Below are 23,850 nucleotides of genomic sequence, written 5' to 3' on the forward strand. Positions count from 1 at the left end.
AAGGTGAGATTGCTGTCTACTAAAGAGCTTCAGCAAAAAAAGGAATAACCAGAACCCAACTCTGGGAATTTGCTCTGAATTTGAAGTGGAGCACATGTTTTAATGTCAGGGTGATTAGCCATTGCATCAAACTGCTGAAGGATGTAATGAATGTCTTGACATTTTCAAATCAAGACTGTATGTCTGTCTCTCTTTTGAGAGGGCAATAGAATTAAACTTTTCAGCCTGTGTGATGTAAAATATGGTGCTAAATTATATAATGGTCATCTTTGGCTTCAAAATATGTTAACTTAATCTCTGCCTGCCTGGAAACTGATGGATAATCAATACCATAGTAAATCTTTTATATAATGTAAATGAAGGAACTTTCATCTGCTCTCCAAGCAGAATCTGAGTCTTTGTGTGTCTGTGATGGATTCGTGGTGACTTTCAGAGAGAGAACAGATATCTGAATCCCCCTCATTGTTCCTATTGTTTATTCTGCCTAGATGCTTTTGTAAAATTGACCACAAGTCTCTGATAGCATCAGAAGTAGCACACAAGCCAGTATTACTTCCTGGCTGTGTTGATTGTTGCTATAGAAAGGTCAAGAACTGAAAGGGTAGGAGGAAAATAAAATCTGTCAAAACACATTACATTTCTCTTTCGCAGCAATGCTGTATAAACTTTCTATTCCTATTAGCTATTTCTGCTTTAGCACTAGTGTAAAAATGATCATGACCAGTTTTTATAATGGGGAAATGGCATGCTTGATGCTCCCTCGAGCATCTGCTGCTGTTTCCAGAGAATTAGCCAAGGTACTAATAGAGCTTATTGTACTCATTGTTCTAAATCATCTAAAAGTAAACTAAAAGGCCATCAAATACCTTGTTGACATGAGCCCTGAAAAGACCTTAATTTCTCTAATGATCATGCTTGAATAGCATCTACACCTGGTTTTTCAGTGAAGAGCAATTTTGGTGTTGTGTAATAGATCGAAATAAAAGGTTAGGTTATAAGTTCACGTTGAAAGTTTCAAGATGGAAAATGTGCCCATTAACCAGACTTAGTCTCTAGATATTGAAAAAGGAATAATTGCCTGCTATTCATTGCTACAGTAAATACTGCTGCAATTATATGATTAGACCATACATGGGAAGAGAGAGGAGTTTATTTAATGCTAAGGAAAGTATGTGCACAAAGCTCACTGCTGTGTAGTGCCTACTATGAAAAGGTGCAAAAAGATGTCATACATAATAAAACAACTACAGAGGAGAAAAGGACAAAGCAAAGCAGGTAATGAAAATGTGGAATTGTATATCCTGTAAAGTGGAAAAGTGGTGTGTGCCTGAAGCTTATTGGGTTACTCACACAGTGGTATTTTCAAGGACAAAGGGTAGAGGTTCTCTAGTCAAGATCAGACATATAATAGAGTCTAGGAATAAGATGTGGCTTAGGAAACATTGGGAGAAAACAGAATAATTTTTAAAAAAATAAGAGACTATATGAAAGTAGGTTGGTTAGAACCTAAAAATAAGAGTCTTGAATTTTAAAAGAAGCAGGTACAGTTACCATGCTCTCCACTTGTCATCCTTACTCTTCACTAGAGAAGCTGAGTGGCCTGGAAAAATCAATGGTATCGGATTTTCTGTCTGCATTAATGTAATGATACACCTGAGCTGAGTGGGAGGAAGTTGCTGTTATTTCATAAAAGGTTTCAGTTGTACAAGGTTATTTTTTCCAGTATTCACTGAAAAAGTGAGTATTGTTTCCTTTCTGTGGGTTCTGGATGGTTCCTCAGAGTCTGAGACTGATGTGCTCTTGCCAGCATCTTCTGCAGTCATTTACACCACCCAAGGGGAGGATGAGCAATCAGCACACACAGGGCTGAGTTAGAGAGAATAAAGCTAATCATACTTGCCAGATTGTGCTAATTCAGAGTTGAATTTCCTCTGCAGGTGTGGGATATTGGCTGTAAGAGGATTAATCTAAAACAGAGTAGTCCTGGAATTCATTTGACCAAATATAGGCAGATACAGCATGGAAATCCTCATTTAAGCTGTTAATAGAGCATGCCATGTCTCTTATAGTTTATATGGGACTATTTCTATAGGCATTGCTTTGTATATAATACAGCAAGTGTTTTATCTGGCAGTAAAATATTGTGAAAAAGAAAGAAAGGAAAGAAAGGAAAGAAAGGAAAGAAAGGAAAGAAAGGAAAGAAAGGAAAGAAAGGAAAGAAGGAAAGAAAGGAAAGAAAGGAAAGAAAGGAAAGAAAGGAAAGAAAGGAAAGAAAGGAAAGAAAGGAAAGAAAGGAAAGAAAGGAAAGAAAGGAAGAAAGGAAGAAAGGAAGAAAGAAAGAAAGAAAGAAAGAAAGAAAGAAAGAAAGAAAGAAAGAAAGAAAGAAAGAAAGAAAGAAAGAAAGAAAGAAAGAAAGAAAGAAAGAAAGAAAGAAAGAAAGAAAGAAAGAAAAGAAAGAGAAAGAAAGATATGAACATTTGTAACTGTTTGTTGGGCTTGTCCTGCATTTGTATTGTATTTTGCAATCCCCAAGTCATTTCTGTTCTTTTATTTTAGGGTCTTGGGGGTTTGGGGGGATTATGCTTGGAAGGGTTTTCTTTTGTGTTTAGATCCTTTTTTTCTGCATATGGAACATCATCCTGTGGTAGTGCAACTTTTTTTTTTACACTTTGGTCAGTGTGAGGCTACACAGATACAGGAAGTATTAGTGCCATGTTGAGTCTTTTAGCTGTCTGCTTTACTTCTGTCTTATTCTACTTACCTTAACTTCTGTCCAGCAACAGCTAAGATACAATTCTTGCATTTCCCATAAGTGAAATCATTATGGAATAGCTCTGAAAACCAGTGATTCAATCAATTTTATTCAATTCAATGCAATTATATATACACTTTTGTGTGTGTGTGTGTGTGTGTACAAATATATATCTATCTATATGTGTATACAAATATATATCAATGAGTATATAAACAAACAAAGTCCTAACAACTACATCATAATTCTTCTTTGAGGTGCTGTGGAATGGTAATTACTGTAATTGCTTTCCACGTGTTTAGGTTTTTAATTTTTTTTACAGGAGAGTCCATCATACAATGACATTTTAGCATGAGCTGATTAGAGAAATTGGGAATGATTAATCAAGACTCCTTACTCTTTTTCTCCTCTATGACTTGTGTGCTATACCAGCAAAAAATATCATAATTTAGAATTATAGGGGAGCTCTGCCACTCATTAGTCTCTCCAGGTTTTTGGATACATTACCAGACTTTACCTCTTAGTGATTTAATAGAGTTTGAAAGGGTTTTTATCATTAGATTTCAATGCTTCTGCCAACATGTGGATTTGTTGCCTTGTTTATAGTTAAATTGCCAAGTCAGGCTTTAAGTGAGAGTTTTGGAGGGCAGCTGGAAGGGTGTTACTGAAAGAAGCAGCACAAAGAAGTGAGGGTGGCCCCAAGTTTCTCCACTGATCTGTGCAAGGACCAAATCTCACGGAGCAGTGAGCCAATGACCTCTGTGGAGATTGAAGAAAATTAAATTTTAAGTACCCTGCAGTTCTTAAATATAATTGCAACCATTTCTACACCTGAAAACAGCATTTTGTCCATTTGACAGTGTGTATTTATTGTCTGACTATTGCTGTTGTTCTCAACCACAGGACTGTGTAGCTAGTTGGGTAGAAACCAAATAAAATTATATACAGTTGCTGTTGTATTATGTTGGTGTTGGGAAGCACAGGACTTCAGATGAGAGGTTGCAAATCACTTCAGTTGTGGTTTAACCATCAGCAAATACATCTATTAATTAATTAATTAATTAATCAGCATTTCAGACCAAATGTCTCTTGGTTCCACATCTGCCCAAAAGAAAATTGCTATTTATACTAGAATGACCAGTAGAATTAGATTTACAATGGATTTTTTTTTTTACAGATAGATAGATAGATAGATAGATAGATAGATAGATAGATAGATAGATAGATAGATAGATTTAGATTAGGGTTTGCACATAATTTGTGCTTTTGATCATGAGAATTTTTATTTGCCTCATTACCCTTCTTGCTACCCATACAAAAAAAATCAGCTTCCTATAAAAGGGCAGCAGCAAGCTGAGCAGCCCATATACAAGATTCCCTCCCTATGGAAACACGTTAGTTAAAGGGAATGAACAAAATGCTTGCAACCAATATGCATATGTAAGAGTGTATTTCATTCCTAGACAGATGCTCTAATTCAATAGTAAATAGATTTTAATTTGCTGTAGCATTGATTTTACACCTCCAGTTCTTTTCACTTTTTTCTTGCTCAGTCTCTGCAGAGGGACAAGCCCTCCACAACAGCAACCTCCCACCTCACAAATGTCAAGCCTCAGTATTTTCTCTGGTGTGTGTTTACCTGCCTGACTTGAGTCTGTAGGTCTGGAATGCAGCCTGAGATTTCATAGAGATTGCCCCAGAAGGGCTGAGCATAAATTCTCACCACTTTTACTACTGCTCCCTCTGCAGCCAGCAAGGCTTTGGCCTTAAAACACTGAAATAATTACACTCATCTTTCTCTTGTCTTCAGATGTGCAGTCACAAAACTGCTGACAGACTGGGCATCATTGTAAGATACCCATTTTCAGGTAGTTTAAGTACATCTGACTGCCAAATGTTATGCAACTTGTATATCTGTTATTACCAGCTGTAATAATACCAGCCTGATATTTGTGTTCTCAAATAGACAACATTCTCCCCACAAGTGCATGTAGCCATGCTCTCCTTTCAGAGCAAAGTGGGAGGAAAAGTACATAAAATCCAATGTTTCACAAACATCTAAGGACAAGGAACAAGAGGTTTTTCCAGCACAGAAGTCCCTGTGGGTGAAAAGCCATCTTAAATTTGTTGTTCTGCTCAGCTTGGCAGAAGGGCATGTTTATCCACTCAAATGATTTTTATTTCTAATGGTTTCCTATAAATTGTCTACCTTTCTAAATAACCCTTAACATTTTAATCCCTAAATGATAAAACTTTTTAAGATGGCATAATCAGATAAGCTTGTCTAAAACAATCTGTCTATACTCAGTAATCTAATTGGAAAAATTTAATATGGAATGAAATTTGTATGCATGTGTAGGTATAAACTTCCTGTGCTCTTGCAATGATGTGAAACTTCTGTGCTGAAGGAAAACAGCTGTTAGCTTTTAGATAGAATAAGGTTGTGCTACAATTTTATGAGAAGTCACTTCCTAATGTCATTAGGTCTATTCTTCATAAATATTGACCAGCTGAGCTGCTTTCTATAAGCAAGCCACTGCAGATGGAGAGCTGAACCAGAGCACGTTCTCTCCTACTGAAAAATGTATGTTTGGAGCAAAAATGCCATTTCAGGAATGCTTCAAAATAATTTTGAGAATGGGAATCTCTTGGTAAGCTCAGGTCTCACATCTTACAGAGATGGAAGCAATAAAAAGCTATGAACTGAGACAACATATTTGAACTATAAATAGTGTATATACATATGCATTTTTATACATACATATAAATATATATATACATAAAAATATACATATTTTCACTTATCTTTCACTGGATAGGCAGGCAGAACAAATACAGTGCAGACAACCTGGAAATGGTGAAGCAGAAAAGGAGACATAGCAAAGTCTTTTAAGTATCTATTTTACATTGCATCCTTGTATTTTCTAACTCTCCTCACTACAGTACTCATGCTGGATTTGGAAACAACTTTCATCCTGCAAAACAGCTCAATGCCAAATCTGTGCAAATTAGGCTACTGTTGCTGTTTTATTTCATTCTAGAAACAAGTTTGCAAATTGCATCTGTGTTCTACATCAATGATGAACACTGTTGTTGAAGACTAAAGCATTTCTTGCTTGATATTCTACATCACCACTGTGAAGACTTAGTGAAGATTAGTGCTTTTAGGAAGGCACTGACAAAACTCCCTGTGGTCCACCAGTGTGTGATCACAGTTCATGTCTTGTTGAGTTATACTTGATTTTTCCTTGTTTGCAGCATTTATGAAGAACTGAGTTTCATTTTGAAAAATCCCACAGGCCCTTTTTCAACAGCTGTGTGTACCCAGAAATACAAAAGTAGACAGACATTGCATTGCAGTGAATGTTGCATCATATTAATTAGTTCCTCAGAAGAGTAAGAAGAGAACCATATCCTAAAGAACTGAAATCTGGAACTTGCTAGTGAGGAAACACTGATGGTTGAAGTATATTTTCAATCTACTGCTCCACTTCTCTAGCTTTACATGGGAAGATGAGAGTGAATCATGACTATTTCTGAAATAAAAAGGGCCAAGAGGTATCTACCACCAAGAATGTTTTCAAGAGAAAGTGAGGATACAGAGTATACTCGAACTGTCCCAGATCTCAGATGATCTTAGATAATTCCACTGTGCACAACAGTTTCTGCACACAGCTGTACTTGGAGAGTGGGTGGGAAGATGGAGGTGAAATCCCCATAAATTGTGCTAGGTGTTACTGTCTCCACATAGGAGCTTTTCAGCTCCAGTCATGTTTGAATGCTGGATGTAGGTTTCTTGGAAAATTTCTTGAAAACTCTTCGAGTTTCAATGACCCTCCCCCTCCACCCCCAGGCACTTCTGAAAATGGGACTTAGCCGGGAAGTCCTTTTGGAAATCACAGCCATGCTTTCCTTATCCCTTAGGCATAGCTCTGTCAGGCAGATATGTCATTAGGAAGGGTCCTGGCAGCAATGTGTACATCAGGCAGGTCAGGGTTGCAAGTCTGGGCTCTGCAAATCTGGGAGATAGAGTTCTGCCCTATCTTCATGTTTTTGCACAGCTCCCCATGATTCTGCTTTGTCCAGCAGTGATGATAGAAAACTGGTTGCCATGTTAAGTAAGCACATTTCTTTCTTTAAAAGCAATTTCTTCAGCTGATGGATCAAAATGTTCAAATGGTGGTCAGCTGCTGTCAACTAAAAAAATGTAAGGAATTTACACTCATGTGCTGTTTAGACATTCACAGTGTCAGCTGCTGCAAATAACCCTTTGGACCCAAACTCCTTTCTTCTTGGAAAAAAAAAAAAAAAAAAAAAAAAAAAAAAAAAAAAAAAAAAAAAAAAAAGATTGTCAGGTTTATTTTTCTTTAAATATAAAAATTATAAACCTACAAACAAGGGATAAAAGTGTTTGAATTAGTGTTCCTTTTTAAAGTGCCTTTTCTAAGTGCTGGATCAACAAATCTAAAAAAACAGAGATTCAAAACTTTGTATCTGCACCAGTTTAGTTCCCTTTTTAGCTCTTGTCTATTGTCTGGCAAAAATGCCCAGTAGCTTAGATGAGAAATTCTAAGAATATCTTAGTTCACTGAAGTCCTGCCCCCTGACCATTTCAACACAGACTAAATCTTTGGAGAACCAAAGCTAAAATTCCAATTCTCCAGAGCATGTAAAACTAAAGCTTTTCAGAAATTTAGGTTCATTCCTTCATGAAAAGTAGAGGCATATTCCTAACACCAGAGCAACCCACTGCCACAATGCAAATTCCAGACCAAAGACATAAAGGCAATAGAGCACCTGAGCTGAAGAACTTTAAGATTATATTGTAAATTGGGCAAACCCATTTATTTTGTCCTTGCCTTTTTCTGACAGCTGACCCATTTTCCTGACATTTCAGACAGCAGCAGTAGTGCAGTCAGCCTGAGACAAAGAGCATTTCAGCTTGTAATTTTACATTTCAGCTATATTATAAGTAACTGAGAACAGTTTTAGTGTGGAAGGTGTCACACAAATTGCAATGGGAGGCAGCATTGCGTGCTACATTTAATGCAGTGCCAGATGATGAAATGTTTGGAACATTCAGTAAGCATGCTGAGCATATATGAACATTGTTGTTATGTTTGCCTGAAGGAATAATGGCACTTAATGGCATTACTTAAATACTTCTTAAAGCCATGCAGAATGCTTCTGCAGCTCCTCATCTGCCTGCTGTGCCTCTAGAAAGCAGTGATGACTCCATGGCTGCTAACTCAATTATGACAAACTTCATAAGTAAGATTCACTCTTCAGGGTTAATTTCCCAATTTCTTTATGCAGTGAATAAGAAATTAAGTTAAAAGCAGATGTTTTAGGAAGTTAGGCAGGGCTGGAATTAGTTTAAATGTTAATACAGATTAATAAGTAGAATATTGTGTTCATTTGTGCTAATTATTTCCTCAGAAGGCATCCATCCTATTTAGGCAATTACACAGCCTCAATCCTATTTAGGCAATTACACAGCCTCAAGTCTTCATTTCTTACCAGTATTACCAAGGGACTTCGTCTGCTAGTTCAAGTTTGAGACTGTTCATGTGTTTTTAATAACATAGATTTAGTTTGAAAAATGCACTTGAGCTGTTTCCACGTGAATATCCCACACTTACAGAGAAATGCATTTAATCTAAATTTAAGCTGTAGCTATAGTAACCAGCGTTCACTGTGTTTCAGGAGGGCATATATAAGCCTACTCAGACAGAAGGAAATATGTTGTGTTAATTATCATTCTGTCAAAACACTAGAGTTTGTATTTTGGAAGATAATTATCAGAAATTATGAATTCCTACTAGCCAGGCTTAGAAAGCAGGAGATTTGCAGGAATGTATTCTAATGTCTCTTATAATCTAGCTTTGCAGGATTCAATGGAGATTTCCTAGAGCAATCCCCAGGGTTAGATAAATAGAGTTTCAGTTTCAGGTAGATTATCAGATTTTTTCACTCGAGCCAATCAATGATAGATTCTGTAGATGATTTTGCAAAGGTAGGAAACATCACTTATAAATTAATGTCCATTTTAATCAAGGTGAGTAAGGACATGTCCTTGTTTCATTCCTCTGACCGTAGAACTCTAAATGCTGCCTGATTTTTGAACAGCTTAAATCAGAGAGAGTAAATCTGTCCCCAGGATGCTTTTCCAGGACTCCCATGTCTGTTGAGAGGCAGGGCTGTTGTGCTGGTGTAGGGCAGCCAGGACTCCTCAAACCCAGTCCTGCATCTGCCAGAAAGCAGCAGCCTGGCTGAGGAAGTGACCTCTCCTTTTCCATGTATGACATTTCCCTTCAATGTTTACTTTAGGTATAGCAAACTGCCAGTGGTCTTGGGAGAGCAGGTATCAAATGTTTCACACAAAATGCTGCTATAATCAACGTGTGTTTCTTCATTTGTGTTTTCTCTTCCCCAGGGTTGAAAGGAAGGAGCGGGCACGTTTGAAGACGGTGAAATTCAACGCGAAGCCCGGTGTAATTGATGCTAAAGGGGTAGGTAAACAGTGAAACCTTCTGCAATTTTTACACTTTGCAACTGTTTTATATACAGCAGAAAAAATTTTAGCAACATAGGAATATTTAGGTTGTTGCAACCCAAGACCTGCAGTACAGTGAAATGTAGATCAGAGATTGGTATGATATAATATTTGAAGTAATTAAATATTCTTTTTTTAATAATACTGAATGACAGTGTCTCCTTAGGGGAAGATAATAAGAAAATAAAGAGCATTCCATGAAAGCTGTGATTTTAATTAAATGATGGATAGAGAAGAAAAGACTTTAAAAATTAATGCAGTTTAATGAAATAAGGTCAGAAGCATAAATTCCCTGGTTTCAAAAGCTGTTAAACCACAAGCCAAAGGCTGTAAGTTAAAGAGTCCTGGACAGAGAGAAAATAGGCTTTGGGTGTTCTGCTTTGACAGTTGTGACAGACATTGAACACAGGTGTGTTTCACACCAGACACAGTGGCCAAACAACACAAAATGTGCAAGTTCCATTCCACCAGCACTGCCTGGACAGAACAGCATTCCTGCTGTTGCCTCTTCCCAGAGCTGCTCTACTATGCCCAAGTCAGTAGTTCTTGTTAGCCTGATGGCTACTATCCTGCCTGCTGCCATCTGGCTGGCAAGTGCCTCAGCATGAGAAATGCCCACAGTCCTGGCTGCTAAGGTATATTTTTCTGCTGAAGTGTAGCTTGTGGTTGTAGCAGTAGTGAATACTTGACATTTGCAAGGATTTATTTTTGAAACCCGTCCAGTTGGCATGTTTGGAATTTACAACTGAGGGCTTCTGTGAGCAAACTAGGAGACACAGACTCAGCAGCCATGAGGGAAAAGTGCTGCTTGGCTGCAGAAAACAGCAGGGCTAAAACTGTGTGCCATAGCTAGGTGCTAGCAAGGGAAATAACAAAGTGGTTCAGCAAGTCCCTTCCAGACCTGCTGATCCTTTGGTCTTCTGCCTAGTTTGAAATTCTCATTCTTAATCTCTTCTTCCTTCAGTTTCCCTCCATAAGGGTAATACTAATAATTCCCTTATTATCTCCTTTCAGATAACTTAGCAGAGTAAGAAATTCTTCTGTGGACATGCAGTTCCTTCCCAAGTCTCTACATGCCAGCAAAATAGTATTTCACACTTGCAAATACTTCCCTGTCACTGCTCTACAGAACAATTCCTGAATTCAGTGCAAATGCAGAATTATTGTACTGACTTAAACAAGTTTTTCAGATTTATAGGGCACTTAGAACTTTTCATTATTTGCACTAGCAGATAACTTGGTAAAAAATATATAATAAAACGCAGTTAGAAAAGACGGATGAATCTCATAGCATTTTTTCAGAATCAGAATTCCATTTCTTAGTTTGAAATGACCACTCTTTGCAACCCTGTATATTAATGTTGCCACTTATTTTGAAGGATAATAAGTTTTATATTGCCAATGAAATCACTTCTTAAATGTCTATTTCCCATATATTATCCAAACCACAGGGGAATAATTTATTCATGTAACTAATGGTCCCTTTCCAAGTGACTCTGTCAAGAATTTAATTGCCTCTTGATTCCCCAAATTGTTTTTCCATTTTTGTCATCAGTGTAATATTAATCTTCCAGCCACTCAACATCAGTGTTTAATTCAGTGTTTAGGAAATTGTGTAATTACAGAGCAAGACTACTGTGGCCTTTTGGGATCAAACCTTCCACATGAAATGAGATATTTGAGTACACACTCAAATATTGATATTTGAGTATGTGTGTGTGGATTTCAGGTGTCACTATTTCCATTTGTCCTTCAGTGTCAAAAAAAGTGGTGTAAAATGTCTAAGAGCCCACAATTTACTTTTTTTGCTTTTTTTTCAACTTTGGAAGAAATTTTGCCCAGGTAAACAGGAGTGCAGTAGGCCCAGGAAAACACTTTTGTTTCAGGATGGTAACGTGTGTAGTAGGGGAAAAAAATACAAATACAGGTATAAACAGTTTCATTTCACCAAGCAAAACTTGTGCTTCTTTTGTGTTGACCAAGTTCAGCCTTTGTCTTCATTCTTGTAACTGTTGTAGTGAACTTCAGCATTTTTTGTAATTTTTACTGAAGGTGGCTGATGCATCAAATCCACCACAGCACTGCTTTGGTTCCCTACAGCCACTCTCTGCTGCAGCAAAGGACAGGGTTTCCAGGACACTGGAAACACTTAAAAAAAAAAAAAAAAAAAAAAAAAAGATAACACAGTTATGATTTCCTAAGCATTTGCTTTCTTGTTCTTTGGGGCTCACTGGTCTATGCATAATCAATGGAAAATGGAGCAGCCTCAATGTTTATGTCTGATATTTTTGCTAGAGGAAGCCAAAGAAGTTATATAAGCACAAAATTCATTTAAAAGTGTGTTTTATTCTATGTTGAACTCAAAATCATATCCCAAGTATCTTCAGATGCTCACCTTTGCACCAAAAGGAGCAGAGCATGTGAGTAGCTGTGAACAGGGTTATGTATCTACCAAAACAGAGTGCTGAATTCTTGGTAACTCTCCCTACCACAGGCTTCAGACTGAACAAAAATAGCCTTTCCTTTTCTAATCCTAAAACCCACAGCTGTTGAGGGCTTTTCAGATTTTTTAGTGAATCAAACAGAGTGTCAAGTGACAGAAATATTGCAGGGGGGGAGGAGATTAGCCAGTAATCTGCTTTTTTCTTTACTGTTGTAATTACAACAGGTCTTTCAGGAGACAAAAATAGCACCTTTTGCTTTTCTCCCTGTCAGATCACACACACTTCCTTGACTGTCTCTTGAAAATATTCTGCATTTGAAATCATAGCTGTTAGAAAGACTTTCAGCAACACCTCAGTTTTATTAATATTTATGGATATTGCCTGTTTCCAGAGATGTGTTGAAATATCAGGAAACAGGTAGATAAAACTTAATTTTATACAGAGAACTGCTTTTTTATACCATATGCCTTTTCATTTCACACCTTATCTGGACAGTGACCCCAGAATATTGTCTTATGTACAAATACTACTTCATTTCCCAGTGAAATGAAGGTTGTCTCTCACAATCTCCATTTCTAATGTGTCTGTCAGAGTGTGAGGAGATACTCAGCCCATGTTTACTGGGCAGCATTCCCAGATGATGCCTAGCCTAGTGAGGCTGCTCAGCAGGGTGCTGAACAGGGATGAGGTGCCTGCCCCATCCCTCCAAAACCCCTCCCAGCTCTGCTGCTCATCAGCAGTGCAGGCCCTGGGCTGTGACCCACAGCACACTGCTCCATCACTACCCATTAGGGTGTTTTTCTATTCACTGAGCTTGTCATCCACAGTTCTTTTCAGATTCCAGGCAGATCACCTACATCACACTCAGCCAGCATCTTCAGTTGCCTCCAAATTAATTTATTACGACAGTCAGAAGTTTGATAGCATTTAATAATATTTCTTAATGTGCAGATTCTCTATAGAGATCCCACAGATGCCTGAAATGTAAGGTCATCTTCTTGCTTTATTGTCATTTTAGCAACATTGCACTGAGGCATGAAAGGAAATCTGACTGAGATAGCAAATTTGGTATTGTGGGGCAAACAGAACCCTCTGCATCTCTCCTCTAAGTGTCAAAATCCAGGGACAAACAGAACTTGATATGAGGACACCTTTTGACAGTTTATTAAGTATTTTAAGGGGGGCATGGGGGAAAGCCAAACAAATAAACCCATGTATTTCCAAACCATTTACTCTCTAGAAAATCATTATATTTTCAGCCCTAGTCATCAAAACAGAGCAAAACTGGTTTTTAGGAACCTCAGGTGGTCACCTCTGCTCTGAGGGCTTTGTCTGTAACTTCTTCCTATATATCAGATTTGTCTAATCTCTGCTTAAAGACCTGCCACAACAGATATTTCATTTTCTTCCCAAACAGCCCACTTCAGTGCTTCACTCTCCTCATTCTTAGAAATGGCTGAACTGCTGCAGTTTAACCCTGTTTTTATTTCTTCTTCTGTGAGTGTCTGTGAAAATTAGATTTGTCTCTGTCACTAAGCAGAAGCTGCAGTCACACCTGCCCTGGTCTCTATGGTAGTGGTTTACCAGGGCAGATCTGGGTGTATCAATGCAGAGAAAAAGGCAATTATCTCAATTTAATCCTTGACTGAAAAAAAAGCATAACAGTTTATTAGGCTGTCTATACCCTCTCTCTGCCTAATGAAGATTTTTTCTAACATTAGTTCTTTCCTAGGCTTCAGTTTTCTAAGCATAAAGATTCACCACCTTTAGGGAGGAGCAGTTCTGTAGTCCATAATCTGATAATCTGAAAGTTTTCCACATATGCAAATTTTCCACATATGCAGTGGATTTTGACCAACCTTTCTTTGCACTTCCTTTCTAAAGACATTTGACACAATGAACAGATTTCCTAAAGTGATTGGTATTGGGACAAACATGAAAGTAGAGGAAAAACCCACAGTCTGAGTATGTTCAAAAAGCTGCTGATTTGGAGAGCTCATTAGCATTCAGTCTGTAGTTTACAGGGTCATCATTCCCAAGAGGCAAAGGGGATTCCTCATTGCAGGTTGAAATTTCCTCATGAGGGGAAGAGGAGGAGCAGGCACTGATCTCTGCTCTCTGGTGACAGTGACAGGGCCCAAGGGAATGGCCTGAAGCTGTGTCAGGGGAGGTTTAGTTTGGATATCAGGAAAAGGTTCTTCACCCAGAGGGTGTTTGGGCACTGGAACAGCTCCCCAGGGCAGTGGTCACAGCACCAGCCTGGCAGAGCTCAAGAAGTGCTTGGACAATGCTCTCAGCACATGGTGTGACTCTTGGGGATGTCCTGTGCAGGGACAGGAGTTGGACTCAATGATCCTTGTTGGTCCCTTCCAACTCAGGATATTTTATGATTCTATGTTTTTCTCTTTGTTGGACTTAAGTTCTGTCAAAAACTTCAAGACCTCTGAAATGGGGTAGCATTGGGTGTGGAAGAATCAGATCTCAGCATTGTTCTTGTTTGTGGAACAACTTGTTTTTGGGAGGAAATGACTTCTTTCCACATAGGAGTGTGCTGGTTTTAACACCAGCAGGAAATTAAACTCCAAATAAGCCTCTCCCACTGGATGACTGCCAGAAAAGGGTACCCAGCTTTTCCTGCTGAATCCACACAGCCCAGGGATGATGTCTGTGGTACAGAAGTACAACTTGGTCACACGCTCACAGCACTTAAGTCCACCCCCCTCTCTGAAGCCAGGACAAGGAGGAAAATCTGAATCTAATTTGTCCAACTGCCCTTGCTCTTTCATGGATTTTCACATCCTCCACATCTCTTCACACTTCATGATGGAGCTGGTGCCAGGCAGTGGGTGCTGTCTGCACTTTTGGATCGACCTGAGCCTGCAATATTGGGCTGCCCTGACCATTCCTCTTGAGCTGAATACTTTTTCTCAGCTTTTCTCCGAGGTGCATTACAAATAGTGCTGTCATCAGCATCTGTTTCACTCATGTGCTGAAGTAATCAAATCAAATTCAAAACAGCACATACCCAGAAAAATTTAACTGTATGGATTCTTGTTGTGTCAGGTTATCTTGAGACACTCTACAAAGACATCACTAATATAATAATAATGTCTGCTGGGTCCAGGTACAGTCAAAAATAAAGGAAGACAAGACAGTCTTCAGTTTTAATTTATGTCATGGTAACAGTGCTGGCTCTGTCAGGGAACTGGTATGGGTTAAAGAATCTTGGTTTTTAAGAAGGTGAATCAGTTATAGAAATTATGAAAAAATAACTGTCAGGTCAAATTTGAGGTTTTTAGGCAGCTGAAGTGAAGAAATATGTTTTGGTAGCTTTCTTTGAAAAATCCAGTAAATGTGTAGTATTTGAAAAAATTTCTTTCAAATTGAAAGAAAATATTGACGTAAAAAATTTTTGTGTCTCTTTTCCATATTTCATTTTATTGAGAAATATATATAGTATAGTATATATATTGCTATATATAGTATATATAGCAATTTGTAAGCAAAGTGAATTAGAGTAGAAAATGTGAGAAATAAAGAATTTGTCATTGGACTTATCCAGATGATGAAAAATATTTCTGCCTATTGGCATCTTTTCACTCCAAGAAAATGCTAAAAGAGTAATTTTTCAGTTATGAGCAGTATGAACACATGTATTTTATAGATTTTACAGGGTTTTTCTGTAAGTTTTTCTGTAATTCTGGTAACTGTATAGAGTTTTATTTATAGGATAATACTGTTTCTGAGGTCCCTACAATATAGGGGATATAGTCCCTATAATATTAGGGGCTATAGTATCTGTACTTCCTATCCCACAAGACGTTTGTGCCATCCCTGCTTAGGTAAGAGAAATTTTTAGGAGAGTCACTGACATAAAGATATGTAGTGCAAAGTTTAAATCAGTCACAGATTAAATATAACATGGTGAAAATTTGCTAGCACAGGTAAAATACCAAAGTTTACAGCTGAGAGTTAATTGTTTTTCCTCTAAGCTGTTCCAGCAGAAATTTGTGCTGAGTTGAACTTCATATGTGGTCTATTTTTATAACTTGCTGTCTAATATCCTGAATTAAATAGTAGGAAGTATAGGTAATGCCATAGTTACTTGTTGTTTTTTTTTTCTAAAAAATTGTTCGAAAAGAAAATATTTATCATTGGCAGTAGATAATTGTCAAATAATTGGGAAGAGAATGTTTTCTTCTAGTAAGATATCACACAAAGATCCAGAAGTGTCAACACTCATCCAGGAGAGACATGATCTATATTTCACTCTTTATTTCTGACTCAGTGGAATTAAAGCAGCTCAGTGATTGCCTTAGTGTGACTCAGGGACCATGTTTGGAAGGTAGAGGGACTCAAAAACTGCCACAGTCCATCTAATTTGATATCCTGCTTGTGGGACTGCAAGATGTGGGAGCTTCACCTCCTAAACAAACCTTAAACCAGTCTCTTAGAGATTGAATTTGGGTTTGTTTGCCCATGCCTTTATTTATTTTAACTGTGAGGCCTAAATAAATCTATATATTCAATTAAAACTAAGAGCCTGGTATGATTTATGTCTGCTGAGCCAGACCTTTGCCATAATTCAACCTGCTACACCAGTCACTCTAACTCAAAAGAGGAGTTCAAAATATTATATTGTCCAACTATCTTTCCATAAGTACAGTTTGAAGGCATGTAAGTATTGTAAATCTTTCATTACTATTCCGTAAGAAAGTAAGATGAATGAAGGTCTTTATGTAACTTATTTTGTGCAGTGGTCCATTTAATGCAGTAGTTTGCATTTGCAATCAAGTGCACAGCATTTGACTGCATGAATGTTTATAAAAAACAAATAAATTAGCAAGCTGGTGGTTTTTTAATAGCACAGATAACCAACACCTTCTGGAGCTTTATTTGTTAGTGAAATTAATTCAAAAGACTGCATAGAGACCAAAATCTTCAATTTCATTTTAAAACCTGAAGAAGCACCAACAGTCTGAGAATCAGAGTTCTAAAAAATATTTAAGAAAATACCTTATCATAACTGAGGAATGAAGTTCAAGTGGATAAATATCCTACAGGAGGACCTGCTGTAGGAAAACCTGTGGGTCTGGGTGATCAGGCAGTCCCAAATCTTTGCCAAGTGCACACTATGCTACCTTTGATGGCTGGGGCTCTCCTGACATTGTTCTTGCAGAGAGTGCTGGGACAGACTCACATGCACAAAGATTTATCAGAGTAATCAGTAACTGAGGGCATACATCAGCTCTAAGTGGGAAAGTTCCTTTTCAGGGAAAAAAAATTGAGTAGAAGAGCATTTAAGCCAACATTGCCAAATATCAAATACACTTTCTAATTCCAGCTGGGGACTTGAGGGAGGAGAAGAGCTTCACACTGCCCATTTGGCTGCAGTGAGCTTGGCTAGGTCCAAGCCCACGCTGGACTGCAGCACAGCTCTGAGATGCTGGGTCTGTGAGCATCTCATCACACAAACACAGATGTTAGAGCTGGGAGGGGATTGTTGTTTGGCTCTTTTCTCTTCACCACCCCCTTCTCTCCAGGCTCTGCACTGTTATTCCCCACAGTACTTAAGATTAGCAGATTTGTTTTAAATGTGGAAAAATTATCTAGGCTTTTCCACTTCCCTTGGGGCAGATTATTCTACATCCAAATTGATTTCACTGTCAAGGAGCTTTGCCCTTTCTTATTTTCATGCTATCAATTCCAGTGCTGCTGTTTGAATTCCTTCCCACTATCTTGGTGTACAACCTGCAGATATGTGTAAATTACCTTGGCTGTCACCTAAGCAAGATTTTATGTTGGTGTTTCATCTTGTTAACAATGAAATAACCATGCAAATTAGCATAGAAAAGTACTCCCTTCATACCTTGCACCAAGTTAAATACAGGTTTGCAAAATTGGAAATACTGATTTTACGTGTTTTCTTGAAAGTCTATTAGTCTTTCTTCTCCCCTGGTAGTTCATGTTGGTTTTTAGTGTTGTTTCATCAGGACTTAAAATTTAGTTGCTGGCAGACAACAAGCAATAATTCAGTCTTAAAAAAAATTTATTAAAATTTCATAATCATCTATATTAAGCCACCCTACCTTTGTCTGGAGAAAGCAGACAGCTTGGAGTTTTAATCAGGATTTTACTTTTTCATTTTGGATTGCCAGCACCCAAATCTCCCTCTTTCATGGGACAACTAAGCAAGCAGAGTTATTTTCATCTAAGCTTCTTCTCACCCAGTTGGTTCTCACATATCGAAACAGATTATGGTACAAAAATTCAATAAGGAATGACTGTGGCCCAGGCTTGAAGTATCTAAGAAAACTAAAGGCTGAACTTAACAGAACAGGAACCTCCTTCACCTTGCCTCTCATAAAAAGTCATAGTTTTGGTATTATGGGAGAGATTTAAAATATATAATATAGAGATCTATAAAATTAAAATATTTAAATATAGGGATTTAACAGTGTTTGAGTGACCAATCTATTATTAAAGATTCAAATGAGTATTTGAATCTCCCTAATACAAGAAGTGTCAGCTAAATATAGAGAAAAGGATTACAGAGGCAGAATGTTGATAATAAATTTTGTAGATTTTTGTAGAAGGGCTGAGTACATGGGGGATTTTCATTTAACTTGGGCCAAAATCAGGTATTAAAGAAGAATAAAAAAACCACATTGCAGATGAGAAGCAGTAAAATTAATTCCTCATATACACTGCTAGAGCAATCTGAAAACAAAACTGACATACATAATCATATAATATAAGGACTAGGTTAATGCATAGCTCAAACCATCCTAAAATTAGAAGGTATGTGAAATCCATTTACACCCTGTGAGATAGAATTTCACAGTCAGTGCTCTGGAACAGCTTTCTCTCAGGTGGTCCCTGCACACTGGTTCCCAGCTCACAGCTGAGGATCAGCATTTGTTGAATGAAATGGCAAAAGAAAGCATTCCTGAAGCAGTTGGGAGTTTATTTGCTTTGAGAAAATAGACGTGTTAGAGCACCATAAAAAATCTTTTCCTTATTAGGATCTTCTGCAAAGTTTAACCTGTGTCAAAAGCACATCTGCAGCATGTAGGGGATGGATCAGCTATGCTATGAAAAAAAATTTGGGAAGAAGCTCAAAGTAAACAACAATATGGTTGCCTATTGCATTGTGGTACAACTGCCAAATTACTGAGACTGGTTTCTGTGATGTTTACCACTAGAAGAAGCTTTTTAAATTGGATTGTTTATTTAGTGTTACATGAAAATTTTCTTTAAAAACCACTACTCTATTAGCTGATGAGTAATATATATATGGCTGCTGAGCCTAGGGAAGAACATTTAGAATACAAAACTGATGTTGACACAGAAAAGTACCCAAGTGAGTTCTTGAGAAGGAGAAACACACAGTGGTTTAATGTCTGTCACAACCAGGGAAGGTTGGTATGTGTAACCCAGCCTTATGTAACTGGGGACATCTGGGGATACTTGGTCAAGCAACAGTGCACAGTGCACATCACAATTATTTTTCTTGACTTCTTCAAAACACAGTGTATGTGTAAGTAGTATCAAACAGGGATTCAATCCAGGACATGAGTGGATGCTTTCCTCCACTATTTTTTTCTGAGGAGACTCTTTCCAGTCACAGATCAAGTGCTGTGAATGATGTCGCTGTTCTGTTGTCAAACAACTTGAAAATTTCATTTGCCTTTTATTAGGCACTTGTCTGTTTTAAGTGCCTCCCACTGCCATTAGCTAGGTTAGTGGTGATCTGTGATGGCAGTGACATACACAAATAATCTATGGTACAGGTTTTTCACTGCAATTGAAATATCTGAGTTATTTGCCATTATAGGTTTTTACATTGTGGCAAGAACCTGTGACTTACAAGGAATCCATTTTCAAACACTTTTCCACTGACTTTCAGAAACTCTTCTTGCATAAATGCTGTTGGATCAGGCTAAGCTTGCTATCACAATTGCATATCCAATTGCATGCAACTTTTTAATCAGGTGGAGAGATGTAGGCAAAAACCTGTCTCATTTATCCTACATCTATTTCACAGCTTTCCAGAAGCATACAGAGCCTATGGCTCCGGAGTATTTGAGTGGTTTCCATTATATTGAAATGAAATTTCTCAAATACACCTCTGAGTTCTGGAGTTTAACCTTGCCCCAGATCCTCATACATGTGATCCTGTCTTAAAAAACAAAATACACACTCACTATTGGTCTCTTCATTTCCACCAATGGAACAAATATGGGATTAACATGGTGTGTGCAATATAAACATGGTTTTATTCTGTGTGAGTCTCCCCCTTCTCTCTTTGCCAAGCCCCTTGTCTCTATGCATTAGAGATATGAATCATGATATCTGTAAGAAACTTTTTTGGGGTTGTCAGCAGGATTTCATATCCTTAAGGGGGAGACCATCAGCCTGATTTTAATACCATTTATATTGGATGCAAAACCAAAATCAAGGCTCTTGTCATTGATTCCTTGTGAATAAACATGCACTTAATTAAGGAAAATAAGCACTTAATAAGCTCATTCAGTTAATACTAAGGGCTAATTATTTCTATAAGTTTGCAGAGTCAGACCCACTTGAGTGTTTTATATTTTACAGTTTCTTTGTTATTTTAAATATAAACCCTCTTACTACACCATGCCAGTATATATGGTCATTAACATGAATATAGACATTGATTAATCTATGGAAATATTATCACATGCATAAACATATTTGGTTATGGATATTAATATAACTCAGATCAGCTTTAATTTAGGAAGAAAGCTTTTTACCAGTGTAAATACAGTGACATAGCTGCACATGATAGTCATCTGCTGTGAATTGCCAGATTTTGATCATCTAAATTGAAGTGGAACAATATTTTATTAAAAAAGCAACCCAGTACTTGAAACTGCAAAAGGAGAAAAAGTTTATATAACAGTATAAAATATCTGTCTAATTGGGTGTATACTGTTAGATCATGCATAAGTGTGGAAATAATATATGCTTTTCTGGTGAAAATGTACTTTCTGAAGTTTTTGCTCTAGACTGTTGGGGAAAAATTTGAAATTATATATATGTTATTTCATATATATTTTCTGTGAAACAGCATATTTATTTATTAATTTGATAACATTCTCTTGAATTTGAAAGTGCTGTAATGAAGCGATTGTAATTTTAAAACTCCCTTGCTTTTTGAGGTGTTATTGTTTATATATATTTTTTCCCTTTAAAAGTGTAATGCTACTAGCACTATGTCAAATTCAGATAAATCATGACAAACAACATTTGCACAAACAGAAATGTTAACATGCTACATTCCTTTCTTTGAAAAACTAAAAGAAATTATCACAGAGAACACATTTTAATTTAATTATATCCATTAGGTCATTAAAGTGATGTAATGCGCATGTCAGTCCTCCTTTCATCCATAGATTACTTTAATCCTTCATGTGCTTTTTTTTTTTTTTCCCCCTCTGGCTTTCTTTCATACTTGCTTTGTTTTGAAATTGCATGCTGTCTGGATTATTTGTGCATGACCTCCACATTAATTTCACATTGAATGTTTACATACTCAGAGAGATTTTCATGGATCATTTATTCTACATGTGCATTTTTTTCTTTGTTTTCAGTTACTAAACTTAAAATATGCTTGAAATGTAAAAGTGGTATGAAACTTTCGTGACATGAGTATCCAACTATTTCAACAGAGATTTTCAGTATCCATCTTTCAGAAATATGTATTTTAAACCTCATTTTATTCCATTATTTCAAAGTGTAAGAAAATATATTGTGTGCTGAGACTCTAAATATATTCCATTGCAGAACTGGAGCCAAATACTTATCTTCAATTTGAGCAATGACAAACACATGAGATTGGTCCTTTAAATGTTTTAAGAAGGTCTCTGCTCTCTTGGAGGTCATCACTTGCAAAGTGTTGTGTATATGTTCAGTATGAGAGACATTATAGGTCACTGTCTGACTGACAGCACAGATCACTTCAGACATGTATTGTCTGCAGCTCTGTGTGCCCTCTAGAAGGCCAGCTTCTTTCAGTTCACTATATAGGGACCCTATTTCCTTATTTAGTACCTGAAATAAATGTCTCAACTAGGCATATCCTGGTTTTACACAGCATAGTGCTGTAAGCCTTTGTGACTGTTTATGAAGTCAAAGGTTTTATCGTGTAAGAGACCCCAATTTCTTCTATATTAATTTCTGATTTGAAGAATTACTGCAAAATATCTTGCTCATCATGCAATGAAATACTGTTTATCAGCAAAATTCCATTTCTAAATCACATAGAACTAAAAGTATATCCAGAGAAACCTAATGCATAAATATACATCTATAAAAAAAAAAGCAAAGTTGGGTTTATTTATTAAGCATTAAAAAAACTTAAGAAGTTGTTGATAAAGAGGCCAAATAAAAAAATATTAAGTCAACAGAACCTATCAGTAAAGAATTTTTTATTTTAATTGACACAGAGCTGAATCACTGAATCCACACACTACAAGCAAATCAAAGACTTCCGCTTTCCATATTACAGCCAATTCTTTTCAGACAGTTAATTAATTCTGTGCACAGTCTGCTGTGATTAAAGATGGATGGCTTGGTCTCAAAGCATGCTGAACCATCTGTAGCCCTTCATCTAAACAAGCCAAACACAACAATTTCCAAGTAAGGAGCTGTACATTGTGACTTAAGACCTGTGGAATCAAATCAATCCAGTCTTCAGGAGCTTTGCCTTCAAATTTCAGACCTTACCACACCTCTGATTCTTTGCAACCACTTAGTTTGTGCTGATTTGAGTCACTACAGTTCTCTCCACTTTTACAAACTAGTTGTTTTGTCAGCATGAGTGTGACAACAATTAGACGTCCCTGTTTTTGCCCCATGCCTTTTCTCCTTCACAGTCATTCAATGACAAGCGTAAAAAGAACTTCATCTTTTCACGAAAATTCCCATTCTACAAGAGCAAGGAGCAGAGTGAGCAGGAAACAAGTGATCCAGAACGTAAGTAACCTCTTGGAGACGATGTCACATGCAGCAGCACAACAAATGGGTGACACGCATGATGCCAGTATCCCACACATCTAGGCAAATATCTGTCATAGGCAGGCAGGAGAGGTATTACTACTGTGACCAGTGTATGACTGCAGTTTGGATCCAGCTTCTCCTTCCATCTCTGGAAATCTATTTTCAGAAGAATAAAGCAGTGACCTTAACTTTTGGAAGCAGAAATGTGGCTCCTCAAAGTTGTTGTGACACCTGTCACAAATCCAAAATTGTCTCTCAGAAATATTCCCAGATCAGAATTGGCTCAAAATAAGGCAAAGTGATTTCTTTCACACTACTAAACTAATTAGTTCTTTAAATATTTCTTCTAATCTTTCTTTTTTTGTCTTTGACTTTCACAAAGTTGATTTCCATGGGCAGCTTCACTGGAAGTTTAACAATTAAAGGAAGCAACCATGCTAACAGCTTAAAGAACTAAATTGGATCTTGGAATGTGTACCACCACAAGCATTTATTGCTTTCTTAAATTATATAAGGAACCATCATTATTAAAAATATTTTCTAGATCCAAGCCAAATTTTTTTTTTTCCTTATTAATTCTATCCTAAATTTATCTAGTGAGGATAGTTTTTGGAACTTCATTTCTCTGGCAGTTCCTTCTTCCTCACAGCTCCAAAAGGCACATTTCACAGTCACTGCCTCTTTCTTTGGCTGAATTTCCACAGAATATGGGTCTAGACTTGTTTCAGAAAGAAAAGGCAAGGATCCAGATTGCTCAATCAACATGGTCAGTCATGGTAGTATCCATTTCAACTCCACTGACTTCTTCCTTCCTCTTCTGCGGCTGTTCTTCCTTTCTCATTGCTCTCTCTGGGGACTTCCGTGCAGGACATCCCCGGATTAGGTGACGACGGTTATGGAACAAAGACTCTGAGTAAGTTCCCAGGAATGGTCACTGTAAACCCTTCTTTGTTTTGTTTTGTTTTGGCTTCTGTTTCTTCTCTGAGGATCCTTCACTCCTAGCATGCACAAGATAGAGTTTTATTTGTTACCCAGCTGTGAATGCATTACAAATGTTTCAATCGTTC

The 23,850-nt window shown here is 37.3% G+C and overlaps 1 protein-coding gene across 12 annotated transcripts in view; it reads left to right on the forward strand.

Moving 5' to 3' along the window:
- Positions 1–23,850, forward strand: part of DLG2 (discs large MAGUK scaffold protein 2) — a 966,889-nt gene that overhangs the window by 918,333 nt on the left and 24,706 nt on the right. For 7 of the 12 annotated variants that reach the window (XM_079303594.1, XM_079303596.1, XM_079303598.1 and 4 more), the window contains 2 exons: positions 9,189–9,264; positions 22,660–22,759. In XM_079303594.1, the coding sequence (XP_079159720.1) occupies positions 9,189–9,264; positions 22,660–22,759 (176 nt within the window). Of the gene's footprint in view, positions 1–9,188; positions 9,265–22,659; positions 22,760–23,650; positions 23,697–23,850 lie in introns of all 12 variants that reach the window. The other 5 variants (XM_079303599.1, XM_079303601.1, XM_079303593.1 and 2 more) reach the window with 1 other exon arrangement.

This window comes from Erithacus rubecula (assembly GCF_903797595.1).
Source record: "Erithacus rubecula genome assembly, chromosome: 1".
NCBI lineage: Eukaryota > Metazoa > Chordata > Aves > Passeriformes > Muscicapidae > Erithacus > Erithacus rubecula.